The sequence below is a fragment of the Calidris pugnax genome, unplaced genomic scaffold (genome assembly GCF_001431845.1).
Source record: "Calidris pugnax isolate Ruff unplaced genomic scaffold, ASM143184v1 scaffold13, whole genome shotgun sequence".
Taxonomy (NCBI): Eukaryota; Metazoa; Chordata; class Aves; order Charadriiformes; family Scolopacidae; genus Calidris; species Calidris pugnax.
This window is the reverse complement of record NW_015090810.1, coordinates 13,412,622-13,434,974: the sequence shown is the minus strand read 5'-3', so window position 1 is coordinate 13,434,974 and position 22,353 is coordinate 13,412,622. Positions and strand designations below refer to the sequence as shown.

At 36.0% G+C, this 22,353-nt stretch overlaps 1 protein-coding gene across 1 annotated transcript; it reads left to right on the top strand.

Annotated features, from left to right (window-relative positions):
- Positions 1-15,662: 15,662 nt before the first annotated feature.
- SOCS6 (suppressor of cytokine signaling 6) lies at positions 15,663-19,594 on the top strand. The gene has a single exon (XM_014938705.1). It carries the CDS (start codon positions 16,113-16,115, stop codon positions 17,715-17,717), a length of 1,605 nt encoding a protein of 534 aa, XP_014794191.1. The 5' UTR covers positions 15,663-16,112; the 3' UTR covers positions 17,718-19,594.
- The last annotated feature ends 2,759 nt before the right edge of the window (positions 19,595-22,353 follow it).

The window sequence follows — 22,353 nt, the reverse complement described above, 5'->3', positions numbered from 1 at the left end:
AAATAAACCCTGCTTTCTGTTTCATTGATTGGATCTGTTTTACTAACCATGAAAGGCTGATCTTCAGTAGCTGATACTGTTTGACATTCCATGTATAAAATTGGTTGAGTTTGAGATTGACAGTGATCCTAACCTAATCTTCCTGTATGTGCTTTGATACAGGTACCAACTTTCTTTAAGTGAAAAATACTCACTTAAAAGAATCATGACAGTTTAGAAGGGTGATTTTCAAATATCTCATTCTAAAGGATTTATCTCCTCAGAAAGCTTTAAAACTGTCTCAACTTTGTTTAGCAGTTGACAGGCTAGCTTATGAGTCATGTGGAGTCTAAGGGAGGAAATAAAATGCTGGAGATCCTGGAAACAGACTATATTAAAATAAGGATTGCGGTAAAAATAATTTGGAGTCATAGTAGTGGAAAAGGGACCAGAATTATGAGCCTTCTTCAATCTTGTTTTTGCATGCTGTGCTCCTAAGATACCCAACCCTTCTGTAGCTGACTTGTATGAAAACTTTCTGATTCTGAAGATGGTGAAAATTATTTTGGAATCAATAGTGAAACTTTAAATATTGTATTATTGTTTTACTTGGGTATTTGTTCATCAAGGTGAACATGTGAGTAGCTCTGTTAAAATAATCTTTAAGTGATGAGAAATTTGGAAGAGTGTGACTTCTACACACATGTGCCTCCCTCCCTGCCAGCCCCTCCAAATGTGATCATATTTAAAGGAGTTTAAAATAATGGAGTACTTACAGATGAAGATGCAGACAATGGAGAGCTTGTGTACTTGTCAAATATTATCAAGTATTAGCAAAGCTTTTTGATAAGCACTTAGTTAAGTACAAATAATGGAGGAATAAACTTTTCAAACAAAAAGAATACTTGGATTTTTTTTTTCAGATTGTTGAAAGGCAATTAAAATTCTGTCTTGTATCCCTCAGAAGTGTATTTTGGTTTTTTTTTCTCACTCCAGAATATACTAAATAAATCCAGCCTGTTGAAGCACTTTTCATTAGTTTTTCAGAAAATGGATTAAAATTATTTTTTTTAACTTTACGGATTAAGTTGCTTCTGAGTTGTACTAACTTTTGGCTGACGCTGTTTGAAAGACTCTTTCAGTGTTTATTACTTTGTCTCTTTAAAAATGACGTTTTATGTAGTAGTAATAGGAAATAGTATGCTTTTTTCAGTACAAGGTACGAAGTCGCTTGAAGTTTTTTTATTTTATTTCAGAAGAAAAGATTGGGCTTTGCTTTAAAACAGACAAAAAGTGTTAATCAGACCTCCTTTTAGAATACTTACTGCTAATGTTATAATTTACATATATCCAACAAGATTGTGTGAGGTATTTAAGCAGTGTGGAACACATTGATTTTTCTGGGTGAGGTGGTTCTTTGAAGCTTAAACTATAGGTATTTAATGGGAGGAAGGACTTAAAAATCTATTTGGTAACTATTATGTATGGATAAAGCCTTCCTACTAATAGGAAGAAAGAGAGAGAAGTATATTAACTTGGAAATAAGTTGTTAATAACATTTTTCCAATAATATTATTTATGCAAACTTTTTGCCTTGGATTAAGTTTTCTCTTCTACTAAGTACAATCAGAGCCTAAACTAAACCAATATTAATCTTGGTTGAATTACATCTTAATAAATAGCATAGGTGTTCCAGATTAGAAATGAGATACAAATATAACTATATAAGAGTAAGTTCCTCACACTTCATGTATTAATTGCTTTTTGCCTTTAAAATGTAATCCCAAGTGTATTTGAGTGAAGTATATTGTTGTCACTGTTACTTCTTGGGGACCATGTAGTAGGTGGACATTGGGCCTAGCACCACATGACGGACAAAATTTATCTGCACTGCAATATGAAATTAAATATAAATGTATCCAGCTAAAAATTCCCTTGTCATTTGCAGATACAGGTTTAACAGACTGCAAGCAGTACAGGCTGCATTTCCCAGTGATGTAAAATACAGGATGTAACAGCTCGGTACCTAGAGCCCTCATTCAGAATGTAAGATAGCCAAGTTAATTCTCCACTTTCACCCTTTCTGTGTGAGGACTTGCCTGGCTGCTTTAGTACAGAAGATTTTCTATTCCTTCATTTAAACCTATTCTACAGAAGATGAACAGAGCTCAAAAAGAATGGGCTAGAGATGGTACGTTTGCTCATTCCAGTGGTGTAAGAATTTGTAGTTTGATTTCCCTTGGTGTGAGCTCCTTATGTGATGCAGAGGGATACTGTGACTGTTTTACCCACTTTTCATGATGTCCAGAAAAAGAAGTGGTTGCCACAGTCTTTTATTCAGCATGGTTCGGTGAGGTGAGGATGAACACTTTTAGAACGTGCCTAAGGAGGTAAGGTGAAGGTATAGCCAGGAGGTAAGGCATTGATACAGTTCTGCTAACACCAAGTACTACTACTTTTTTTTTTTTAATACAGAAATAAGGCTAAGGGCTACTAAGGAGTTTTCAACTAAATAAAAAAAAAAATCCCTTTGAAATTTTGGTACTTCCTAGATTAAGTGGGTCTCTGTATGTGAAGGGGAGAAGGGTTTTGATGAACACAATTTTGAGTATAAGGTCCTCACGACTGTGGGGTCCTAAGGAACCTGAGTCTCCTAGTATGCTCTGAGTACTGAGTACTATGCTCCTGTTAATTTTTGGAGAAGTTGCTTAGGTACTGAAAAATAATCCAAACTTGGATGAAAATCAGATGTTTTATCTCTATTTTAGGTAAGACTGGTTGTAGTTCTGACCTTTGCAGTTTGTCAAAAAGTACTTTGCTTTGAATTGTATTTTTGGAAAGCAGGCCATCAGCCTCAGATCTGGTGTGTCGCAAGCAGAATGTGGTAGGGGTTGTGAAAATACTCTGTGCCTCATTGGAGACACTGGTTTAGCAGACTTGGAGTTTGTGTCATATAAAGCTTATACTCAGGGTAGAAATATTGTTGGCCTATCTGTTAGTCTGAATTTACTTTCTTTGCAAATTGTGCTTTCATTGTTGGTTTAGAACTAACCTTGAACTTGAATGGAGTTTGGGTGTTGTGTGTTTTTTTGGGGTTTTTTTGTGGGTTGTTCTCCTCTCCCACTGCATCTTTTTAACTCCTATAGGAATATACTACTGATGGATCTTTTGCTCATCATCTGGCTACCTGATACCTTGTACTGTAAGACAGGTGATTCTTTCGCTTACTGCTTTGATAAATGAAGCAGTTGGGCTGAAAAGACTTTGTAAAATATCTTCTGAATTGTGAAGTTTTAAAGAAAGTCAGGAAGTTGAATCATGACTAAATAAGGGACAATGATAGAAGATACCATGAAAGGTTGGGTATGTTTCCACAGGATGATGAAACCTAAGGTCTTGTGTTTGGCTTATTCCTCCATTGTCAGCAAATTCCTGAAAGGGCCCACAAGCTTTAACTGATCTCCGTCAGTGGGTGACAATTTGCTGTTGCATTCAACTACTGGAATCACACTTGTTTGGTTCTGTTGGCAACTTACATGGAGAAATGGGGGAGATTTCAGATTTTAGTAGATATTTTAAAACCCCAGCAAGTCAGCCACCCCTGCCCCCTTGCTCCCCATCACTCCACAGTACGAAAATTCAGAGTTAAATTACCCTAATTTGGCCCAATGGTGCATATTATTCAGCTTATGAATCCATCTAAAAAAGTGGAAATTGAGTTCCCCGTGTTCTGGCCCATGAAGTGTTGAATAGAGCATTAAATGCCTGTGCATTAACATTAAAGTCTCAGGTACAGAGACAGCAAAAATTTCCTTAATGAAGCCAGTAATTCTGTCTGTGAGCTCTGGAATTTGGAGTTTAATTGGTATACTCTAAGTAAATGATGGGACCGTGTATTTCAAAGGGTGATGGGAAGTAGAATTAATGTAAACGTTTTTGCCCTGTATGCGAGGCAAGAGAGAGAAATGCCCAGGCAGCTCTTCTGGCTTTTCTCAATTTTGAGTTCTTGAACTTTGAACCTTCATGAAATTACCTACTATGTTTCCTATATAAATAGTTCAGATAAAGTATATCAAATGATTTTTCTTCGTGTGCCTTTGTTCAAGAAGGAAAACACAAAGAATTTTACTCACCAGTAGAAGTTGTCTATGATTATTTTAGTGATTATATTTTAATTTTTCAAGAAAGTAAAATGGCTAGTGGAACTTATCCTAGTGGTAAGGATTAAGGATTCTCAAATTTTGAATTAATGTGATACATAGAAAATGTTTTTAATTTTAAATTTTTTTTTTGCTAGTGATTTCTTACCACAGTGGTATAAGAAATATCACCTAAGGGTTTCTCTTAATTGCTGATTAGAAATTAAAACCAAATCACAATAAGAAACCACTTTTGCTTCTAATGAACACAGGTGGTATCTTGATGGTTGAAGGTAAACGTTTTTTCTGTTATAATGTAGCAGTTTTGTGAAGCCTGTCTCTGAGGAATAGACTTGGTTCTCTCCACTTTCCTCCTTGGTTTTGGAGATACTTTTGAGCTCCTCAGAAAGCTTCTCCTGTATTTAGCAACGTCCATGCCTTGGATTTCTATGCCTATAAGAATACATGAATTTTTGCTATGGCTGCTCCCTCAGTTGAGACACTACCCATCTGCTTATTTGACAAGCCTTCGCTGGGAAGCCCTGAAGGGGCTACAGGGCATGCAGGCAGAAAGAGCTTTGCTTGGTCAAGCTTTGTTTCTATAGGCAGAAATGCTAAAACAAACTGTAGTCTTTGAATGTGAGTTTAAGTCTGAACTCCTGAGAAGTGACTAGGGAACTCAGTTTCTTGAGTAGTAGCCTGTATTTTATGTGAGATACGATATTACAGTATCTCATCTCATTTTTATTATTTCAAGGATTGGAAATTCCTCGTTTATGAATTTGGAAAAAAGTCACTGTCTAATAAAAAATTGAATGAACAAAATCTATGTGAATTTCACAAAAAAACAAGATTTCTTTCATGGTGCACACGTGGGGAATGAGGATAGTACCAGTTGTCAGTGTTTCTATTCTGTTGGAATTTTCCACTATTAGAAATTGAAGGTACTAACTTATTTAATGTGCTTAAAAAAGCAAAGACATGGAAGTAAGATTCTGTGCGGGTTCAAAACATATTAAATCTTTGAATTGCACAGCAACTGAATGCCCTGATACAAGGCAAGTATTATGCAGTATTGACTTTAAACCCTTTTGTATGGTCTTGAGGAGAATGGTGGGATCTTTGTGGTGTCTGTGTAGAAATAACATTGTATTTCTCTGATAATTTAGTGAAGAAAGTTCCAAACCAGAGAAGGAGGCCAGTCCCTTCCTCTCTGTGATTATGAGGAATGTCCTTATTAACTTCTTCTTCCTCCTTGGTATGCTTGGACATTTCTTTCCAGATATGAACACTGTACAGATGCTGGGAAAGATCTTTCCACTTTTATTTCCCTTTAATCAAGGCACTGTCCTTTCTTTCCCTCAGACCATAAATGGGTCCTCTTAATCCTTCCATTTGTGTAGAGGGTTAACTGCATTGTAAAGGATTGCTGTATCTTAGCTTAAATTGAGAGGATAGGGTGTTATCTTCTGATGAAAGAAAGCTGGAATTGTTATTGAAAATGCCATGGTAGAGGTGGTGGGGGGGTAGCTGCAAAGAACTTGGAGATCCTACCTGGTTATATGTGTTTAAAGGATAATTCAGCCCCAGTCAGAAACCAGTCTAGCTGAGGTTAATTTGAAGCTAGAGGTGCAGCCATCATCAGTCGAGACATCCAAGGCAGAATGGTAGGTACAAGAGTGGTTTAAGACCTCAGTGTATTGCCATTCATGCAGGCCTTCTAGAGAAGCCAAAAAATAGGAAAATGTATCTTACTTCAAGCACAGCCCCTCCAATTTTAGAGCATGAACATGCTTGATATGGTGGAAAAGCGGATATTTTTTTTTTTCTGTAGTGAATTTTCAAACCAGTCTCTATTTTAAAAACCTGTTTCAGCGTGGTTTTTTATTTTTCAGTTTGTATACATGTTAGACAAATGGAATGCATGGAATAAATTTATCTATCTTAACGTTTCTTTTGTTACTAGTGGAATAGATTAGATAATTACACTTGGATTATTGCTTGAATAAGAGTATGTGCTTGATTAATAATTTTGGGGGGTATTTTTACAAAGGTGGTGTTTTTTTCGTCTCTGGATATTTTAAGTAATTGTACTACCTTGAAGTAATTTTTGCAGATTTGTTTTTCCCTGGTTTTGCATATCTTTGATTCCAGGTGAATGTTATTTGTAGGAACAAAGGCCAGTTAATGTATGTTTCCAGTTTTCTGTCAGATAGGCAAAAATGGAAGTGGGAAGGTGAGCAGTTAACAACTTGCTGGTCAAGATACCAGTTTTACAATATGTGCTATGAAGCCACCTGTTGGCTAGATAGTGTGGCCAGCGAAATGTTTAGAACAGAAGTTAAAGCTAACTTTATTTTGCTATGAATGTGATTATATGTCTCCTGATGTATTGCTTAGGTATTTCATTTCTGCTCCTCAAGAAGAGAGTATCCCATGTTGCACCTTAATGAAAGCGTAATTATCATTATAAGTCATACCTCTTGCTTGGTGCTACAGTGGGTAAATATGTGTTCCTCTCTTTGTTTTCACATAGAAGAATTGGACAGGCAGAAGCAAGTCTGGTGATAATAACAAATTGACAGCTTGTAATTTCGGGAGAATGGCAACATTAAAGAAAAGTGTTTATACCAGCAAGTAGTATAGTGAAGCGTGTGGTGATCCTATGTAAACCTTTGTCATTTTCAGCAGAAATGTTATGAGGCTTCTGTTTCTGTTACTGTTCCTGTATTTTCCTCCTTCACCTCTCAGTATCTTCCTTTCTTTCCTACTGCTATTCTCCTGGCTGCAGACAAGTGCGTACGTGTGTTAACTGCTGTTTCTGTATTGCCCGGTCGGTACGTGCCCTCTGTACGTCTGTTCTGACAGCACTCTAGGAAAGATCATTCGTGGTGCCCCTTTTATGTCTCCTCGTGAAAATACCTGTCTGCAGCAGGCCCTTCTCAGCTGCCTTTCTCCATGGTTTGGAAGTTGCACACCGTGACAGCGTTTCAGTGCTTGCTGTAGAAAGCACCAGCCTGAAGGAGCCCAACATAAACTTTGAAAGCGAAACCAACATCAGTACAATTCAGCATGAAGTGGGAACATTTCGGCTGCTGAACGTCTGCAAAGTGTTTTCTTTCCTTTTTTGGGAAGGGCTGGAAAACTGTTTCTCACAATTATGTTATTTAGTCATTAATATTAAAAGAACGGTCAGATTAGTGCCGACCACAGAGATCGCTTTGAGAGAACGGTCTGGTTTATTATTTCTGCCTTTCTGGTGAATGCTTTAAATGGAGGGAGGGACACCATTTCTAAAATTACGTTTTGAAATGCATCAGGATTCAGAAATGAGCTGCATTTAGAACTGCGTTTTGGTGCCTGCATCCATATGATTAGATATACGTTGAAAAGAACATAATCTATTCCAGGATTTAGGCATTTTTGTGTACATCTCTATGAAAAGAAGCACAGAAATGCAAATTGCAAATTTTGGTTTTACTGATTGTCTTTCCCATTCTTTCATTTTCACTGTATTCATTTCAAATACTCTTTTGTTGTTCTCAAATAAGTAGGCATAGAATTGTTCCTTGCCAAAGGCAGTTTATTACTGTAAATTGTATACTGGTTTCTACAGGTAACTTTACAAAAAGCTTACAGCAAAATTGTTTTAAAAATTACTCCTTTTTACAGAACATGATGCTGATCCTTATTGCTAAATTAGGATCTTGCAACTTTTCTTAGACTCTTAACGTACCTGTATTAAGGTTTAAGAGGATTGCATAAATATCTTAGATAAGCATAAAGTTCTCCTTGTTACCATGCTGAGGGTACCACTGCACCTTACAACTGAGGAGAAACACTTTGGGGTATCCACCTTCTGTCAGGATGGACAAGTGGGATGGACCCTTACTTGGAAAGTAATTCTCATACATCATCTCCCAGGAAATCTAACCTTTGCTTATGAAGCTAAACTTAATTTTTGCTGACAGACAGCCTGCTGCAAGGCTGGCTGCTGCAGTTCTTGTGAAATAGCAAGAAACGAAAACTGAGTCTGACTGAGCATTATTCTCGTTTTACACCTGCTTCTGCACAGCTGTGTGAAAAAGAAAAACAAAGGTTTATTTGCACTTGATGGATGTGATTTCCTGCAATGACACACATGGACATGGCTACACACATCAGGTTTCTTTAGTGACTTCTCTCATTTCATTCAGCAAAACTTTCACTTTTTCCACTGCCTTGGCATTTATTGATTTGCTGGGTTTTTGGGGTTTTTTTGCTTGTTTTCCCCTCACTGTTACTTCAACAGGATCTTAAAGCCAAGTTGTGGCTTTCTTTTTTCCATGTAGTTTTTCAGCAGGCTTGAAAAATTTTGTTAGCTGTATACTTTGTTATCAAATGTCTGCTTAAAAGAAAGCAATGAGAGCTGGTGCTTGTGCCAATATTTTAGTAATTCTATAAAAAGTGCAGTCGACGTCGTTTCCCTGTTTGGGTGTTGATTCCTAGTTGGTGAGAGATGTCACAGGAGTGGCTGAAGCAGTTACTGTTCTGGCTGTCATCCACCCAGCTCACCCAGAGCTTTCTACCCCAGCAGCAGCACTGGTCTCATGGTGCTCTGTGTGTGTTCTTGAGCTGATACCAGTAGATCCCAACTGGTGCTGGTTTCAGTTTAATATACCAAGTTAGCGTGTCTGTGGCAGCTCGGAGCAGACATGTGTCCCAGTCGGCCATCCTGGTGTAAGGGAGATGTATGCTTGGGTGAGGACTCTTAGTAACTGTGTTTGGCTATTGTAGTGATGAGATTATTGTAGTTACAAGACTCTATATACACAGATGAACTGTAATACAAAGATGCCATTTAACACTCTTCAGTTTACTCCCCAGAGGAAAACTACCAATCAGATAGAAATATTCTGTCCTGCAACCAAATATGGGAAAGAAGAACAGGACTTACTGCAAGCAGCCATGGATTAAGTAGTGTTTAAAGGAAAAAAAAAAAAATCAGGGAAATCCAGATGTCAAGGGACACCCTTTTTCAACAGCAGGCCAGAGGCAAGCAGTCAAGGTATTTGGACTTCTTCAATGCTTCTATTCCTGGCCTTGCATACAACTAATTGCACTAATGGTGCTGAAGAAAGATACCTTTGTGACAATTTTTCATTATTATTTTATCCCAGTGTTCTGCTTATTACCAAAGGCACACCTTGTTTATGCTCTCTCCTAAAGATTACTAATAGTGATTAGGATTAATGTGTATGATGTTAGAACATCAGCGCCCATGGACTGTTTTCCCTTTAAGCTTTGTAAAAGGAGGGAAAAAAAAAAAGTAGAAGGAATGACATGACTAACTGTTGGGGTTTTTGTTTGTTTTAAATTGTAATCTCTGTAATACCTGTTAAATTATATTGGTCTCTAGACAGTACTTTCCTCAGCTGTTTGAATCTTAAGAGGGTGGAAGTTTAAATTTGTGGTGAATAATATCTACTCGGTGTCCAGATCTTTGACTAGTTACCTTAAAAATAGGAGGCTTTAAGTACTCTTGAATTGTTAAGAGTACAAAATACTGTTATATGAGCTTCTCTTTTTCTTTTTTTTTAACCTTGTTTCAATTTTATATGAAGGTGGGCATCTGAGCTTTTTCACACTCTCTAGAAAAGCCGATATGCAGGAGAGGATGGGCTTTTATAAAATTAGCAATCTTACATTAAAACAATGTTTATCCGTTACCAAGCAAGCCACTACTAAAACCATCTACGTGTTTTGTCGTGTTCAAGATACAAGAGTGTGTAATGGAATTTAAATTACTTCATTTAAAGACTTTTCATGTTACAGAGTAACACGAGGTAGGAATTTCTTGAAGTTCAGGGAAGGGAAAAAACCTCATCATCTTCACTATGCTAATGGCATTTATAGTGCAAAAGCCAGAAGCTGCCATGTAGTGTATACATTCTATCAGAAACTGATGGTGTTTTAAATAGGTATTTAATCTTTCTTTATGAGTATTTTATGTGTAATTTCTTTGCTTATATAGACTGAAACTACAAGTACATTGAAGGAAATATCTTGAGTCAATATTTTCATTACTCATTTCAAGAAATAACTTCTGGTGATACAGGCTTCATTATTAAAGTAAAATTAATGGGAACAGGCATAGAGAACAACTTCTTAGTACTTTACATCAGTAGATTTAGGAATTCTGGAATAAATGTAGCTATTTAGGAGTTTCCAAAATATAGCACTTGAAATCCGTGTTATCTTAAGATACTGTCGTTGAAACACCCTTCCAAGCAAGGCATGAATATATTTCAGCGAGAGTTTGATGTCAGCAAGGGAAAAACACCTCATACTTCTGCAGATAATTAGAGTAGGCTTCATTAACTGACTGTAATGAAAACCTGGTGCTTTTCATGTCTCAGGAATGCAGCAACTTAGTTTCAAGGTAATTTTAGTTATTTTCTTAATAAAAATAATTATGTTAAAAATACAATAAATTGTGTATGTGCTCTGATTCCATGGAAGAAAAAGACTTTGTAGTACAACATTTGCAGTTAATTCTAGTTTTTACTTTTTTTAATAAACTGAATGTTCTGCTTCTCAGTAGAAATAGTTAACAAATTTGTAGTATTGCACTGAAGCTGGAAATTAAGTTCCTAGATATTCTCAGACATGAATTTTTATTAAAAATAAATCTAAAATATTAAGTTTAAATATTAAAACAGCTCATGATTTTTAAAATTTTAGAATTGCAGAATTGTTGAGTTTGAAAAGGACCTCAGGATGTCTCGAGTCCAACCTCCTCAGGCCTGAGATAGACAAGGTTTCTTTGGGCCTCATGTGGTTGGATCTCAGAAACCTACAAGGATGGAGACTACAAAGCTTTTCTGGGGAACATATTCTACTGTCCTCATGGTGAAAAAGCTTTTTCTTTCTGTTAAGTTGGAACTTCTAAATCTCCAGATATATCTTCATGATTGTTGCTCTACTGTCTACGTTATTCTCTTCAGTTTAGCTCCATGCACATTTATGCTGTATGTTCTGAAGCAAGTTCTGCTTGACTCAAAGCTGTAAATTATTTAAATCTTACTATGATTCTATATAAGAATAAAGGTTATATATTTCTAATGGATAGCCAAACTTCTCAGGAATAATGCAGCTGTGCGTTCAAAAAAATAATCAAGTTTAATGCTCAACTGTTTCACTTTACGGGAATATATGAGCAGACTAGCATTTATTTCAGGAGAGGCTAAGTTATCTGAAGCAGCATTGATTAATAGTTTAAAGCCATTTTAGTGATGATATTTTTATTAAAAATTTTTAAAAGCCAATTTTTCATTCAACTGTGAGTTTTCCAGTATGGTGGTTTCTCTCCCAAATCCTGAAAGTTAATACCATTTTTTTTTTTTTTTTTAATTATTATTATTATTTCTGTAAAAGTGTATTCTGGCAACATTGTTTATAGTATTAATCTCTGGAAATGAGTGCACCTAACCTAAAAGTGTGAAAAAAGATAAGGAATTAATAAAGGCCATATAAATATAAACAATCAAACTTTTTGTTGGTATGCTTTTGCAAACACTGCATTGAGATAGCGATGTGATTATAGTCCACTGAAACCATTTTGTAGCATCAAACTGAAACTGCTCTGAAGTATTAAATATTCAAACTAGATTTGCACAGACCTTTTTTTAAGCTATCATAGTTTTCCATAAATTGGTGCTAGCCACTGTAATAACAATTAATATATGATTGTTGGACCTGCTCTTCAGACTTCTGAGAAGCAGCCTGTAAAGTTTTAGCTTTAAATCTCTCCACTGATAATTTCACATGTGTGTGTGATTAATAGATGTTTTTCTTTACTTCAAAATGAGGCATGCAAATATAGTTTTGATTATTTTCCGTAAACACCAAGGGGACCATGGTGTTTGCTGGGTAGTACTCTAGTAGTTCAGGTAAGTTTTGTCTGGAGGCCTATGTTTTGTCAAGCTGCGTAATTTTAAAGATTCCAAGGTGCAGAAATAGTGATGAAAGATTGTAAGTCAGAATTTCATTCTGTATGTTAACATCTCATTCTCTTTCCGGGTCTGATAAATCTCCATTTTCAGGCTGTACGTTCCAGGTATTTCTGTGTACACAGCCACCAGGCATTGAACGATGCCAGCGTACTCCCAGAGTCTGTTTATAGTGGTGAATACCTGCCAGCAGAATTTCTAGAGATGTCTTTAGTTAGGCTGTCTAAATTAGCTGTTCAGCAGATGGCACTGGAAGAGCACATCAGTGGGAGACCTCAGTGATGCTGTAGTTAGTACAAAATACTAGCGAAGCTGCTGCAGTGCTGAGGGTTGTGAAGAAGTTGAGTAGCGCATTTTAATGTATTCCAGGAAGAGGTGCATGCTGGGCTCTTCTGTTTCAGCTCTTCTAGATGTAGACAGCAGAAAAAAATTCTACACTTGCAAGTGTATGAGTGTATCACACATTGAGGACTGATTACACAGCTTTTTTAACGCAAAATTACTGTTATTTTTTCAGTATGTGCAAAGAAAGACTATCTGGATCAATTATGATATTTGACTTCAGGGTGTATTTGCTTTTTCCTGTCTTGAATAAAATCTGCGTAAGAGATGTCATAAAGTAGGGTGGTTCTCATATGGACATTTGTTTAGAGGCTTGCTGTCACCTGTAGGTGTGTTCAGTTTACTTGAGAGAGCTTTGACCTGAACTGTCATTCACTAGATTTTACTGTCTTTTCCTGGATGAATGAGCTGGACTTCTGGATATATGCATGTTGTTTAGGTGGTTCACATTGGAACTTCAAGCCTTTATTGTTTCTTCATATGAAGTGTTACAATGCTAGAAGTAATGAGTCATGCATTTGGACAATCGTACGTTTTGCGTGGTAAAGCTATTGACTACTAAGGGAGACTGACAGATATAAAACACTTTCACTCAAGCGGGCTCAGTAGTCACTCTGAAAGTACAAAATTTTGGTTTCTGTATATGCTGCCATAAAGACTTGTTGAGATTATTTTTAGATTTTGGATTTTAATTTGTAAAAAATCCCACAATTTGATACAGAAAAACTAGAATGTGATTAAAACCCCATTCTTTCAAGCTACTTGCTTAGTCTTTTAGTTATGGAGAATCTGAAGAAACATAGTTCCTTCAGTCAAACATTAGGTACATTCTTTCGAAGCACACTAACAAAAAAAATAATTGGTGAACCAGACATTTAGAGCTCTACACACGCTCTGTCCCCAGTCGACAACATGATACTGTTATTTTATTTTTCTCCATAGCTTAGAAGGCAGATTTTATTTTATGCTTGCTTTTTTAGGGTTAGGAATTGCAAACAGTGTGGTGTACTTCCCACAAAGATGGGGAAAGGTATCTTGCTGAATTGGAAATAGTGTCAGATTGTGGATGTCAGGTCAGAAGCAGCTGGATTTCACAAGTGGGGCTAATGTGAGGATTTCCAGGATTCTAGTACTACATACACAAAGACACAGTTAAATTTATCAAATGAACAAACGCTCTGAATTTTTCAGTTTAGGAGCAGCATAGAATCCTGAAGTTCTGTTTTTAATTTATTATGTAGGTTCACTTGGTCACATATGACAAGAAGAGTACTGTAAATTGGTGAGATGGCAAAATACAAATGGTTTTAGGGATAAAGGCCAACAAGGCATTTTGAGTCTACTTTTAATTGATATGTAACTCACCCCTTATCTGTATCTAGCTTTTTCTTAATTAGAGTACTTTGTCAGTTATTCTCATACACCAGATCTCCGGCATATAAAACCCACTAAATGTATTCTACTCATATTTGGGTTTCAGTACTTTACTATTACCCAATTATTCCAAATGTATAAAGCTCATATTAAGCATCGCTATTTAAAAAAAAAATATAGTTTGGCATGCATCAGTCATAAGAAAATGAAAATATCTCAGTATCAGCTTCAAATTGTGTAAGCGATATACATTTTTAAGGTGTTAGGACTCCATGAGTCAAGTTAAAAGTGGAAAAATAAGCAGTGAACTTCTAAAAAAAAAAATACTAGCCCTGTCTTTTAAGGCTTTAATACTCATTTATAGCAAGAGCTGGTTCTTAGTCTTTTGTTTGTTTGTTTGTTTAGGAAACAAGGTTTTTGAGCATGTTCTTTGCTGATGGCAAGTAAATCAGTTTACAGGCAGAAGATAAATCTTTTAGTTGCTTCCCTTTGAGAGAAATAAAAATGCTGTTTAGTTTGGCAATTAAGAAAAGGAAATCAGAAGAGCTGAAGATACTCTAAAGATGGACTTGGGAAACATTGGAGGTTATGGCAAAGACAGAAGAGGTCTTTGAGGTCGGGTGATGCAGATTGTGTAGGGAATTTGAAGACAGGACTAGGATATAAATGCAAGTAAATCAACCTTTAGTGCTTCTGCTGTTCTCAAACAGCAGTGTTCAGCCCCCCAGCATTGGGAGGGCTAAACACCCCCCTTTTTCAAGGTATTTTGAAGTCCAGAATCCGTAGAAGCCTTTTATTGTCTTTTAGTTTGCTTTGGGTAGGATCCTTTAGCCTTTGTGTACTTGAGGACCACAAAAGCTGGGCTGGACAAGAGTGATAGTCAATGGACTGTTGTTTGATTACAGTAATCATTCTTACACGCTTTTATGCAATTTTTGAATGGTTATTTAAGAAAATCATATTGTTTTGTTGATAAAACTTATTTTACATCATTGTACTATTTTTTTCAGTTGCTCTTATTGTGATACCATGGGAGAAAAGTGGGAAGTGTGTACATAAGAGATGTTTTACTTTCCCCTTAGTCCCCCACTCCTGGAAGATTTCTTGAAAGACACTTAGACTCGTTCAGCTTGCCATGCTTAGGCTGGAGTCAGGCTGCTGCAGTGTGTTGTTAACATAACACATATTTGGAGTTAAATGGCTATATGTTACTGCTAACTGTAGTACATACTTCCGTGGCAACAGCACCTTCCTCCTGTTCACTTTCCCTTCTTGTTCTTTCCATCTCTGCAGAGCTGCTTGCTTTTGGAATCTCTCTGACATTAAAAATTAAAAAAACCCAAAACATCAAACCCCAAAAGCCAAACCACCAACACAAAAAGCAAGCTGAACTTATGTAGGGGGTGGGTACTTGGCTGTGGAAGGTGCCAGGTGGGAGGAGTTGACTGTGACTTGAGCAGGTGTGTCTACTTAGTCTTGGCAGAAGTACTAGAGGAAGAAAAGCTCTAACAGTAGTAGGCAAGGAGAGCCTCCTCTATATCTAAAAGAGAGGTTGGAAATCACTTTTCTTTCATAGAAGTTTATGGTTTGCTCTAAACAGATTTGCAGTTAATTTCTCTCTATTTTTTGACTGGAGTTAATTTTCCTGTAATTATGTAACTATTTGAATATTGCTCAACTTTCCTGTGTAAAGAACATATGACCTTGTAAGGTCATATGTGTTTTCAGGACTAATCACAGGTTAACCTGTATGTAGGAATCCTGTTGGATTAGAATATTTTCTAGTTTTATCTTCTATAGTTAATTTTCTAGGGTTATTTTTATGAGCCTTCTGAAAGAGAAGGGTATTTCTGTGCCTGAAAATTATATCTATGTGCATTAAATATATATGTCTAGGCGTGTGGTGTAATGTGTGTGTATATTTTAAAAATAGTATGCTAAAAGCAAAAAAAAAAAAATGTTGTGGAAATCTCCAAGGCAGATGTAGCAGACTAATTTTTTTGAGCCTGATTGGTTTCCAAATCAGCTGCCTGTTTACTTTTATTTGATGCCTGTTACTTAAGTACTGCAATTTCTGTTTTGTTTGGAGAGGGGGAAAAACTTATGGATAATTTTAAAAATACTTCTTTTGTGAAGTTAATTGTTTTTTTATTTGTTTCCAGGAAATGGCTCTTGAAGTTAAATGAGGCTGGATAAAACACATAAATGAAGCAGAAGCTGCTCTGCATGTGTTAGGGCTATATCACCACAAGCACTGCTGATCAGCCAGACTTGGTAACTTGTCATAATGAAGAAAATTAGTCTCAAAACAATTCGCAAGTCCTTTAACTTAAATAAAAGTAAAGATGAAAGCGACTTTGTAGTGGTTCAGCAGCCATCGTTAAGTGAATTTGGAAAAGATGACTCCTTGTTTGGCAGCTGCTATGGTAAAGATTTGGCTAGCTGTGAAGTCAATAGTGAAGATGAAAAAGGAGGCAAAAATAGATCAAAAAGTGAAAGCTTAATGGGTACGTTAAAAAGGAGGCTTTCAGCAAAACAAAAACAGAAAGGCAAAGGCAGCACACCATCTGTAAGCTCTGCAGATGATGACACCTTTTCTTCCTCATCTGCTCCAATAACCTTCAAGGATGTGCGAGCTCAAAGACCTCTGAGATCTACTTCCCTCCGTAATCACCATTACAGTCCAACTCCGTGGCCCCTTCGACCTACGAATTCAGAAGAGACTTGTATCAAAATGGAAGTGAAAGTCAAGGCCTTGGTCCATTCCTCTAATCCAAGCCCAGCACTGAATGGCGTTCGAAAGGACTTCCATGACTTGCAGTCAGACAACGTGTTCCAGGAACAAAACAATGCATTAAAAAATACGGAATCTCAGAACGGGGACTTGCATCTTCATATTGATGAACATGTGCCTGTAGTTATTGGATTAATGCCTCAGGACTACATTCAGTATACTGTGCCTTTAGATGAGGGAATGTATCCTTTGGAAGGATCACGTAGTTACTGTCTGGATAGTTCCTCACCCATGGAAGTTTCAACTGTTTCTTCTCAAGTGGGGGGAAATGCTTTCCATGAAGAAGAGAGCCAAGTGGATCAGGATGTAGTCGTTGCACCAGATATCTTTGTGGACCAGACAGTGAACGGTTTGTTAATTGGTACCACAGGAGTCATGTTGCAAAGCCCAAGAGTTAATCACAGTGATGTCCCTCCGCTCTCACCTTTGCTACCTCCAATGCAGAATAATCAAATCCAAAGGAACTTCAGTGGATTGAATGGCACAGATGCCCACGTGGCTGAAAGTATGCGCTGCCATTTGAATTTTGATCCTAACACTGCCCCTGGAGTTGGAAGAGTTTATGATTCTGTACAGAACAGTGGTCCTATGGTCGTGACGAGCCTCACGGAAGAGCTGAAAAAACTTGCAAAACAAGGATGGTACTGGGGCCCCATTACACGTTGGGAGGCAGAAGGAAAATTAGCTAATGTGCCTGACGGCTCGTTTCTTGTTCGAGATAGTTCTGATGATCGTTATCTTTTAAGTTTGAGTTTTCGTTCCCATGGAAAAACTCTTCACACTAGAATTGAACACTCAAACGGTAGGTTTAGCTTTTATGAACAACCAGACGTGGAGGGACATACGTCTATAGTTGACTTAATTGAACATTCAATCAGGGACTCTGAAAACGGAGCTTTCTGCTACTCGAGATCCCGGTTGCCTGGATCAGCGACTTACCCAGTGAGACTGACAAATCCAGTGTCTCGGTTCATGCAGGTGCGTTCTTTACAATACCTGTGCCGTTTTGTAATACGTCAGTACACCAGAATAGACCTGATTCAGAAACTGCCTTTGCCAAACAAAATGAAGGATTATTTACAGGAAAAGCACTACTGAAAGCTTATGGGAATCTTGCATCTTGCACTTTGGGAACAACAACAACAAAAAGAGATTGAATTACAGTTTACAGACTTTCATTATTATCAAAATCTTTTGCTGCCATAAAAATATTTCATTTTTTGTGTGTAAAGAAAAGTAATGCATTTGGATTTATGTTTGTTTTGGGATTTTTTGTGTATTTTGGGGGGCTTTTTGTTTTTTTTTTTTTAAAGAATGATCTCAAGTTTATTTTTAGAAGTGTGAAATAGCTATCTTTCATCAATGTGCAGATTAATCACAATGTGAATGATCAAATTGTCCTTAATTTCCCCCAAGTCCTTTGCTGCTATCCACTGTGATTTTTTATGCATTGAAAGCACATTTCATGTGTATTCAACCATAAGTAAAAGTCAAATGAAACTTGTTGAATGGATTTTTTTCTTTTTCCTTTAAAACAGCCTGTTTGAAAAAAAATGATCGTGGATAAAAACCATACTGGTATTCTAAATTACAGAATTTATGTCTATGTTAAAAATTATTTCCTAGTATCCTAATTATCAATTTCTATAGAGATATGCCCTAATGTAGAACTTCTAGACAGAGCTATGTGATAAGAACGTGGTTATGTGGCATATCTTTGGGAAAAAACCCTGCCTTTCTCCTAAGCCTGTATTGTCTGTACGCTATTTTTGTTTGAGAAGGTTGGTTCAGCCACCTTCTTGTCTCAGTATTTTGTCCTTTTAAAAATGGCCTTTAAAAAAACAGAAGTCTGTGAAAGTTGATATATTGTACCTATAAGGAAATTGCGGTATTGGGGTCTTGTCAAATATTACCTTTTAAAATCATGTCATCAGTTAAATAAATGAACACCTGCCGGGTCCCCTCTTCCTGTCCTTTTCCCTCCTACGTCCTCTTGGGGGATGGGGTGGGGAGGGCTGGAATTTCCTAAATTTGTAGGAAGACTCTAGGAATTGTTATTATGTGAACGTAAATTGATAAGCCATTTTAGGATGGGGTAAAATTTCTGATAGGATGATTCATATAATATATATTCAAACTACTTGAAATTTTATAATTCTCTGCATTTTGTTCACTTCAGAAATGCAGTAATACACTAACGTCCTTTGGATTGCTTTCCCCTTTTTTGGATATCCTTTGGGGAGGAAGGAACAGGACTGATAACATTTTGGGTGGAAGATGCTTAAATGCATCTCTAAAGCTCTATTCTAATAGCCTTTCAAATTATGGGGAAAAGAGGTTTGGATATACATTGACCGCAGAAAATGTTTCAGTTTACTGTCATGAAATATGTTTTGACATATGAAATATTGAATCAATTAAGTAAATGTTTATATCTGTCAAAGATTCTGGCATTTGAAAAGCTTACAGTTATTCTAACCTTCTGTAGGGAAAAAAAAAAAAGACTTTCAGTGGGGAGTACAGATTCTACACCGTAATATTTTCTTCATGCAAGGTTAATCCATGGCGTTTTCTGGGTTTATTTCAGATTTTTTTCCCCCCATGATTCTATCATTTTTACGAGTTATTTGTTAAAGGGGTCACGGATGGCTTGGGAGGGAGGCTTGCTTTGCCTGCCTCTGCCACCCTCTTTTGTATTTAAGAATGTCATCTTTCCCATCTCTGGTTGGAGTTGATAGTGAACAAGCTTAGAAAAGGCTGTTCATTTTTGATACAGCTTCCTTGTTTAGATCATTTTCTTCTCCTTGTTTAATCTAGCCTTTTGTCCCCTAAAATTAGTCTTTAGTAATGAATACAGTATTGCTGCAAGGTGGTGCAATAGCACTACATCTTGGGTTGCCTGAATTGATAGACTAAATTTATATTTTTTTAATTTATTTTTTGACCATAATGTTTAACTAAAAAAGAAAAAAAAAGAAAATCAAAGGCAGATAAAGGCTGCCTTTGCTTTTAAGGGAGGGAGAATAAGGATTTCTTCTTTAGTCTAATAAAGTTTTAAACTTAAAAAAAAAAAAATCTAGAGCAGTCTATATGCATAATTTGTTGGCTTTGCCACTGAAATATACGTATGCAAGTGTGAATTCTGTTTTCTTTTTTTCCTCTACTGACTTCCCCCCCTCGCCCCTGAATCAGGATCACTAACTTTATTCAAAAAGGCACAATAACCTATTGTATGGTACAGTGTTCTGATTCTGTCTGTGGGGAGGAAAAAGAAAATCATTTTTATGGATTTCAGATACGTACTTTTGGAAGAAAACCTCTGGCATTTTCTTCACTTTAAAAATTCTTTTCCCGTACAAGCTAGAGGGCCTATGCATTCTACAGAATCTTTGAAAGATTGTAGTATATTAAATATTTTCTTTGCCATTTAATACCACTATTGAATGCATTAAACATATGTTTATACTATGCCACATGCATTAATTTAGCAGTCATTGCATTGAAACTTAAATAGTTCAATCTGTAATATCCTGGTCTTATTGCTGAATTGAAAAACGTGCAAGAACACACCTGCTAAATTTCTTGCCCATGCCTTTATAAATTTCGGTTCGTTCACTCATATGTGTTGATGCTTTTTTAAAAAAAACCAAGCAAACAAAAACAAACAACAAACAAAAAATTTCAGTTTGGCTTTCCACCTTTTGAATTGCCTTTCTTGCTGTGTTCTTCATCTGCAAACTTAATCTAGTCATTAACTTTGTCATTTATTCCCCCCTCTGAAGTTTCCACAAAAGGAACACTGTAAAGTGATTGACACCTAGGATGTGAGACCCATATAGCACTTTGTTTCTGAATAAAAAATGGTGGTTATACTTCTACTAAGCTCTAAATACTTTAAAACAGTAGTAAGTAGACACAAATACTTACTTTTACACGTTTCATTAATCAGAACCTTGCAGTGTTTTTTCATGCTGAGATAACTGGCAAAGCAGGAGAAGGAACCCAGAAAATTGACTTTGAAAACATTAAAGATACATACAGTTTCTTATCATAAAGATTAATATAAAAGAAATACAGTAACATTTAGTTATGAGACAATTTAGAAGTACTCAGAGTAACCACAAAAATTGTGTTGACTTCTGCTTCGTGAAAATTAGAGGAATAAAGTGTCCTTGAGAAATTAAAGGAAGATGATTGAGGATATTTTGGGGACCTTTGGAAGTAGATACACTAGGAATAAAAGCTAACTGACTATGATCCCTATAGAGTAGAAATATGGCTATTTATTCAGCACAACAGTTTTAAGGGTTCAAAAGGTATGCTTTTTATGTAATTGAAATGTGGAAAAAAATTTGGAAAATGAAACTATGAAATAAAAGTCCTTTTTTTGAGCATCTGAAATGATTGACTTTATTGATAACATTGTCTGTTTTACCAATTAGAAGATTAAAACACCACCATATATATGGAAATAGAAAAATAAATTTGCACAGTTTTCTCTGTGGTTTTTTTCCCCTTTTGTAAGCCAGTGTTACCAACAACTGAAAGTGATTTGTATTCTTTGATCTATTTGAAGGATATGGCGCTTATCCTGCTGTTGACATAGTGAATGCCATCTTTTTATCAAAATGTTTTTGTCAGAAGGATCAGAAATGCAATTATTAATTAAACTCTTTGTTCTCAGATGAGCTGACTTTACATTCTGTTGAAGCCAATTTCTTTCTGTGAATATTGATTGCAGGGCTAAATGAAATCTGTGCAGTTTTTGTTTTGATGCATTTCATCTATATGAATACTGGAATTAGAAATTTTAAACAGCATACCAGCAATATGTGGGCTATGACTCTGATAAGAAGTATTTCTCTGTTTCTGAACTTTCAAATTCTGAGCTAAGATACGGATAAATTAATGATTGCCAATTTAATTTCTTAATTTTTTTTTACGACTGCAAAGAGTAACAATTACAAGCATCCTTTATAATAAAATATGGGCTAGATGGTAGTTCATAATATGGGAAATATGGCATTGTTGTATCTGGAAAGTGTTCTAAATTCTACACAGATCATGAAAAATTCTTAAAGAATTTTGTACGAATACGTGTTGGGTTAAAGAATTTTTATAGTGATGATGGAGTGCCATGAAGTTAATACTTGCAATCCAGATTGCTGTAGTTTACACTTTTCTCTGTTTCAGACCTGGTGTGCACTATTTGTACTGAGCACGCCACAGAGTGAATTATCCAAAGTCCATTGATTTTAATGTGTTTTGGTTTGTAAATGAAATTATAGTAATTTCTTGCACATTTTTGAAAAATAATTGTATAAGGGTTTATGTATCTGCTTCTGGATACAGTGTGTAAATAAAAATTTCATTCACAAAAGTATTTGTTGAGTGTTCTGTGTCTTAAAGATGTTCTAAAATGGAAAAACGGAAAGACTGCAAAATTTGGGCATCTGACTTAAACATTTACTCATTTAAATTTTAGTGGCTAAAATTTATTAATTTTTTAACCCCTACTAATTGATATGCCAAAACATTTCTGTATACAGATTATATTAATTCTTACTTTTCAAAGAAGAAGAAAAAATGCCAGAACATAATTACAATATGATTTTTAAAAGTTCTGTATGCATACAGTAAGTTAATTTTAAAATTAATTTTTGTTGTTTTCTTCCATAAAAAAATTACAGAACTTATAACAAAAGTCTGTATTTCAACTAGATGTATGTCAAAG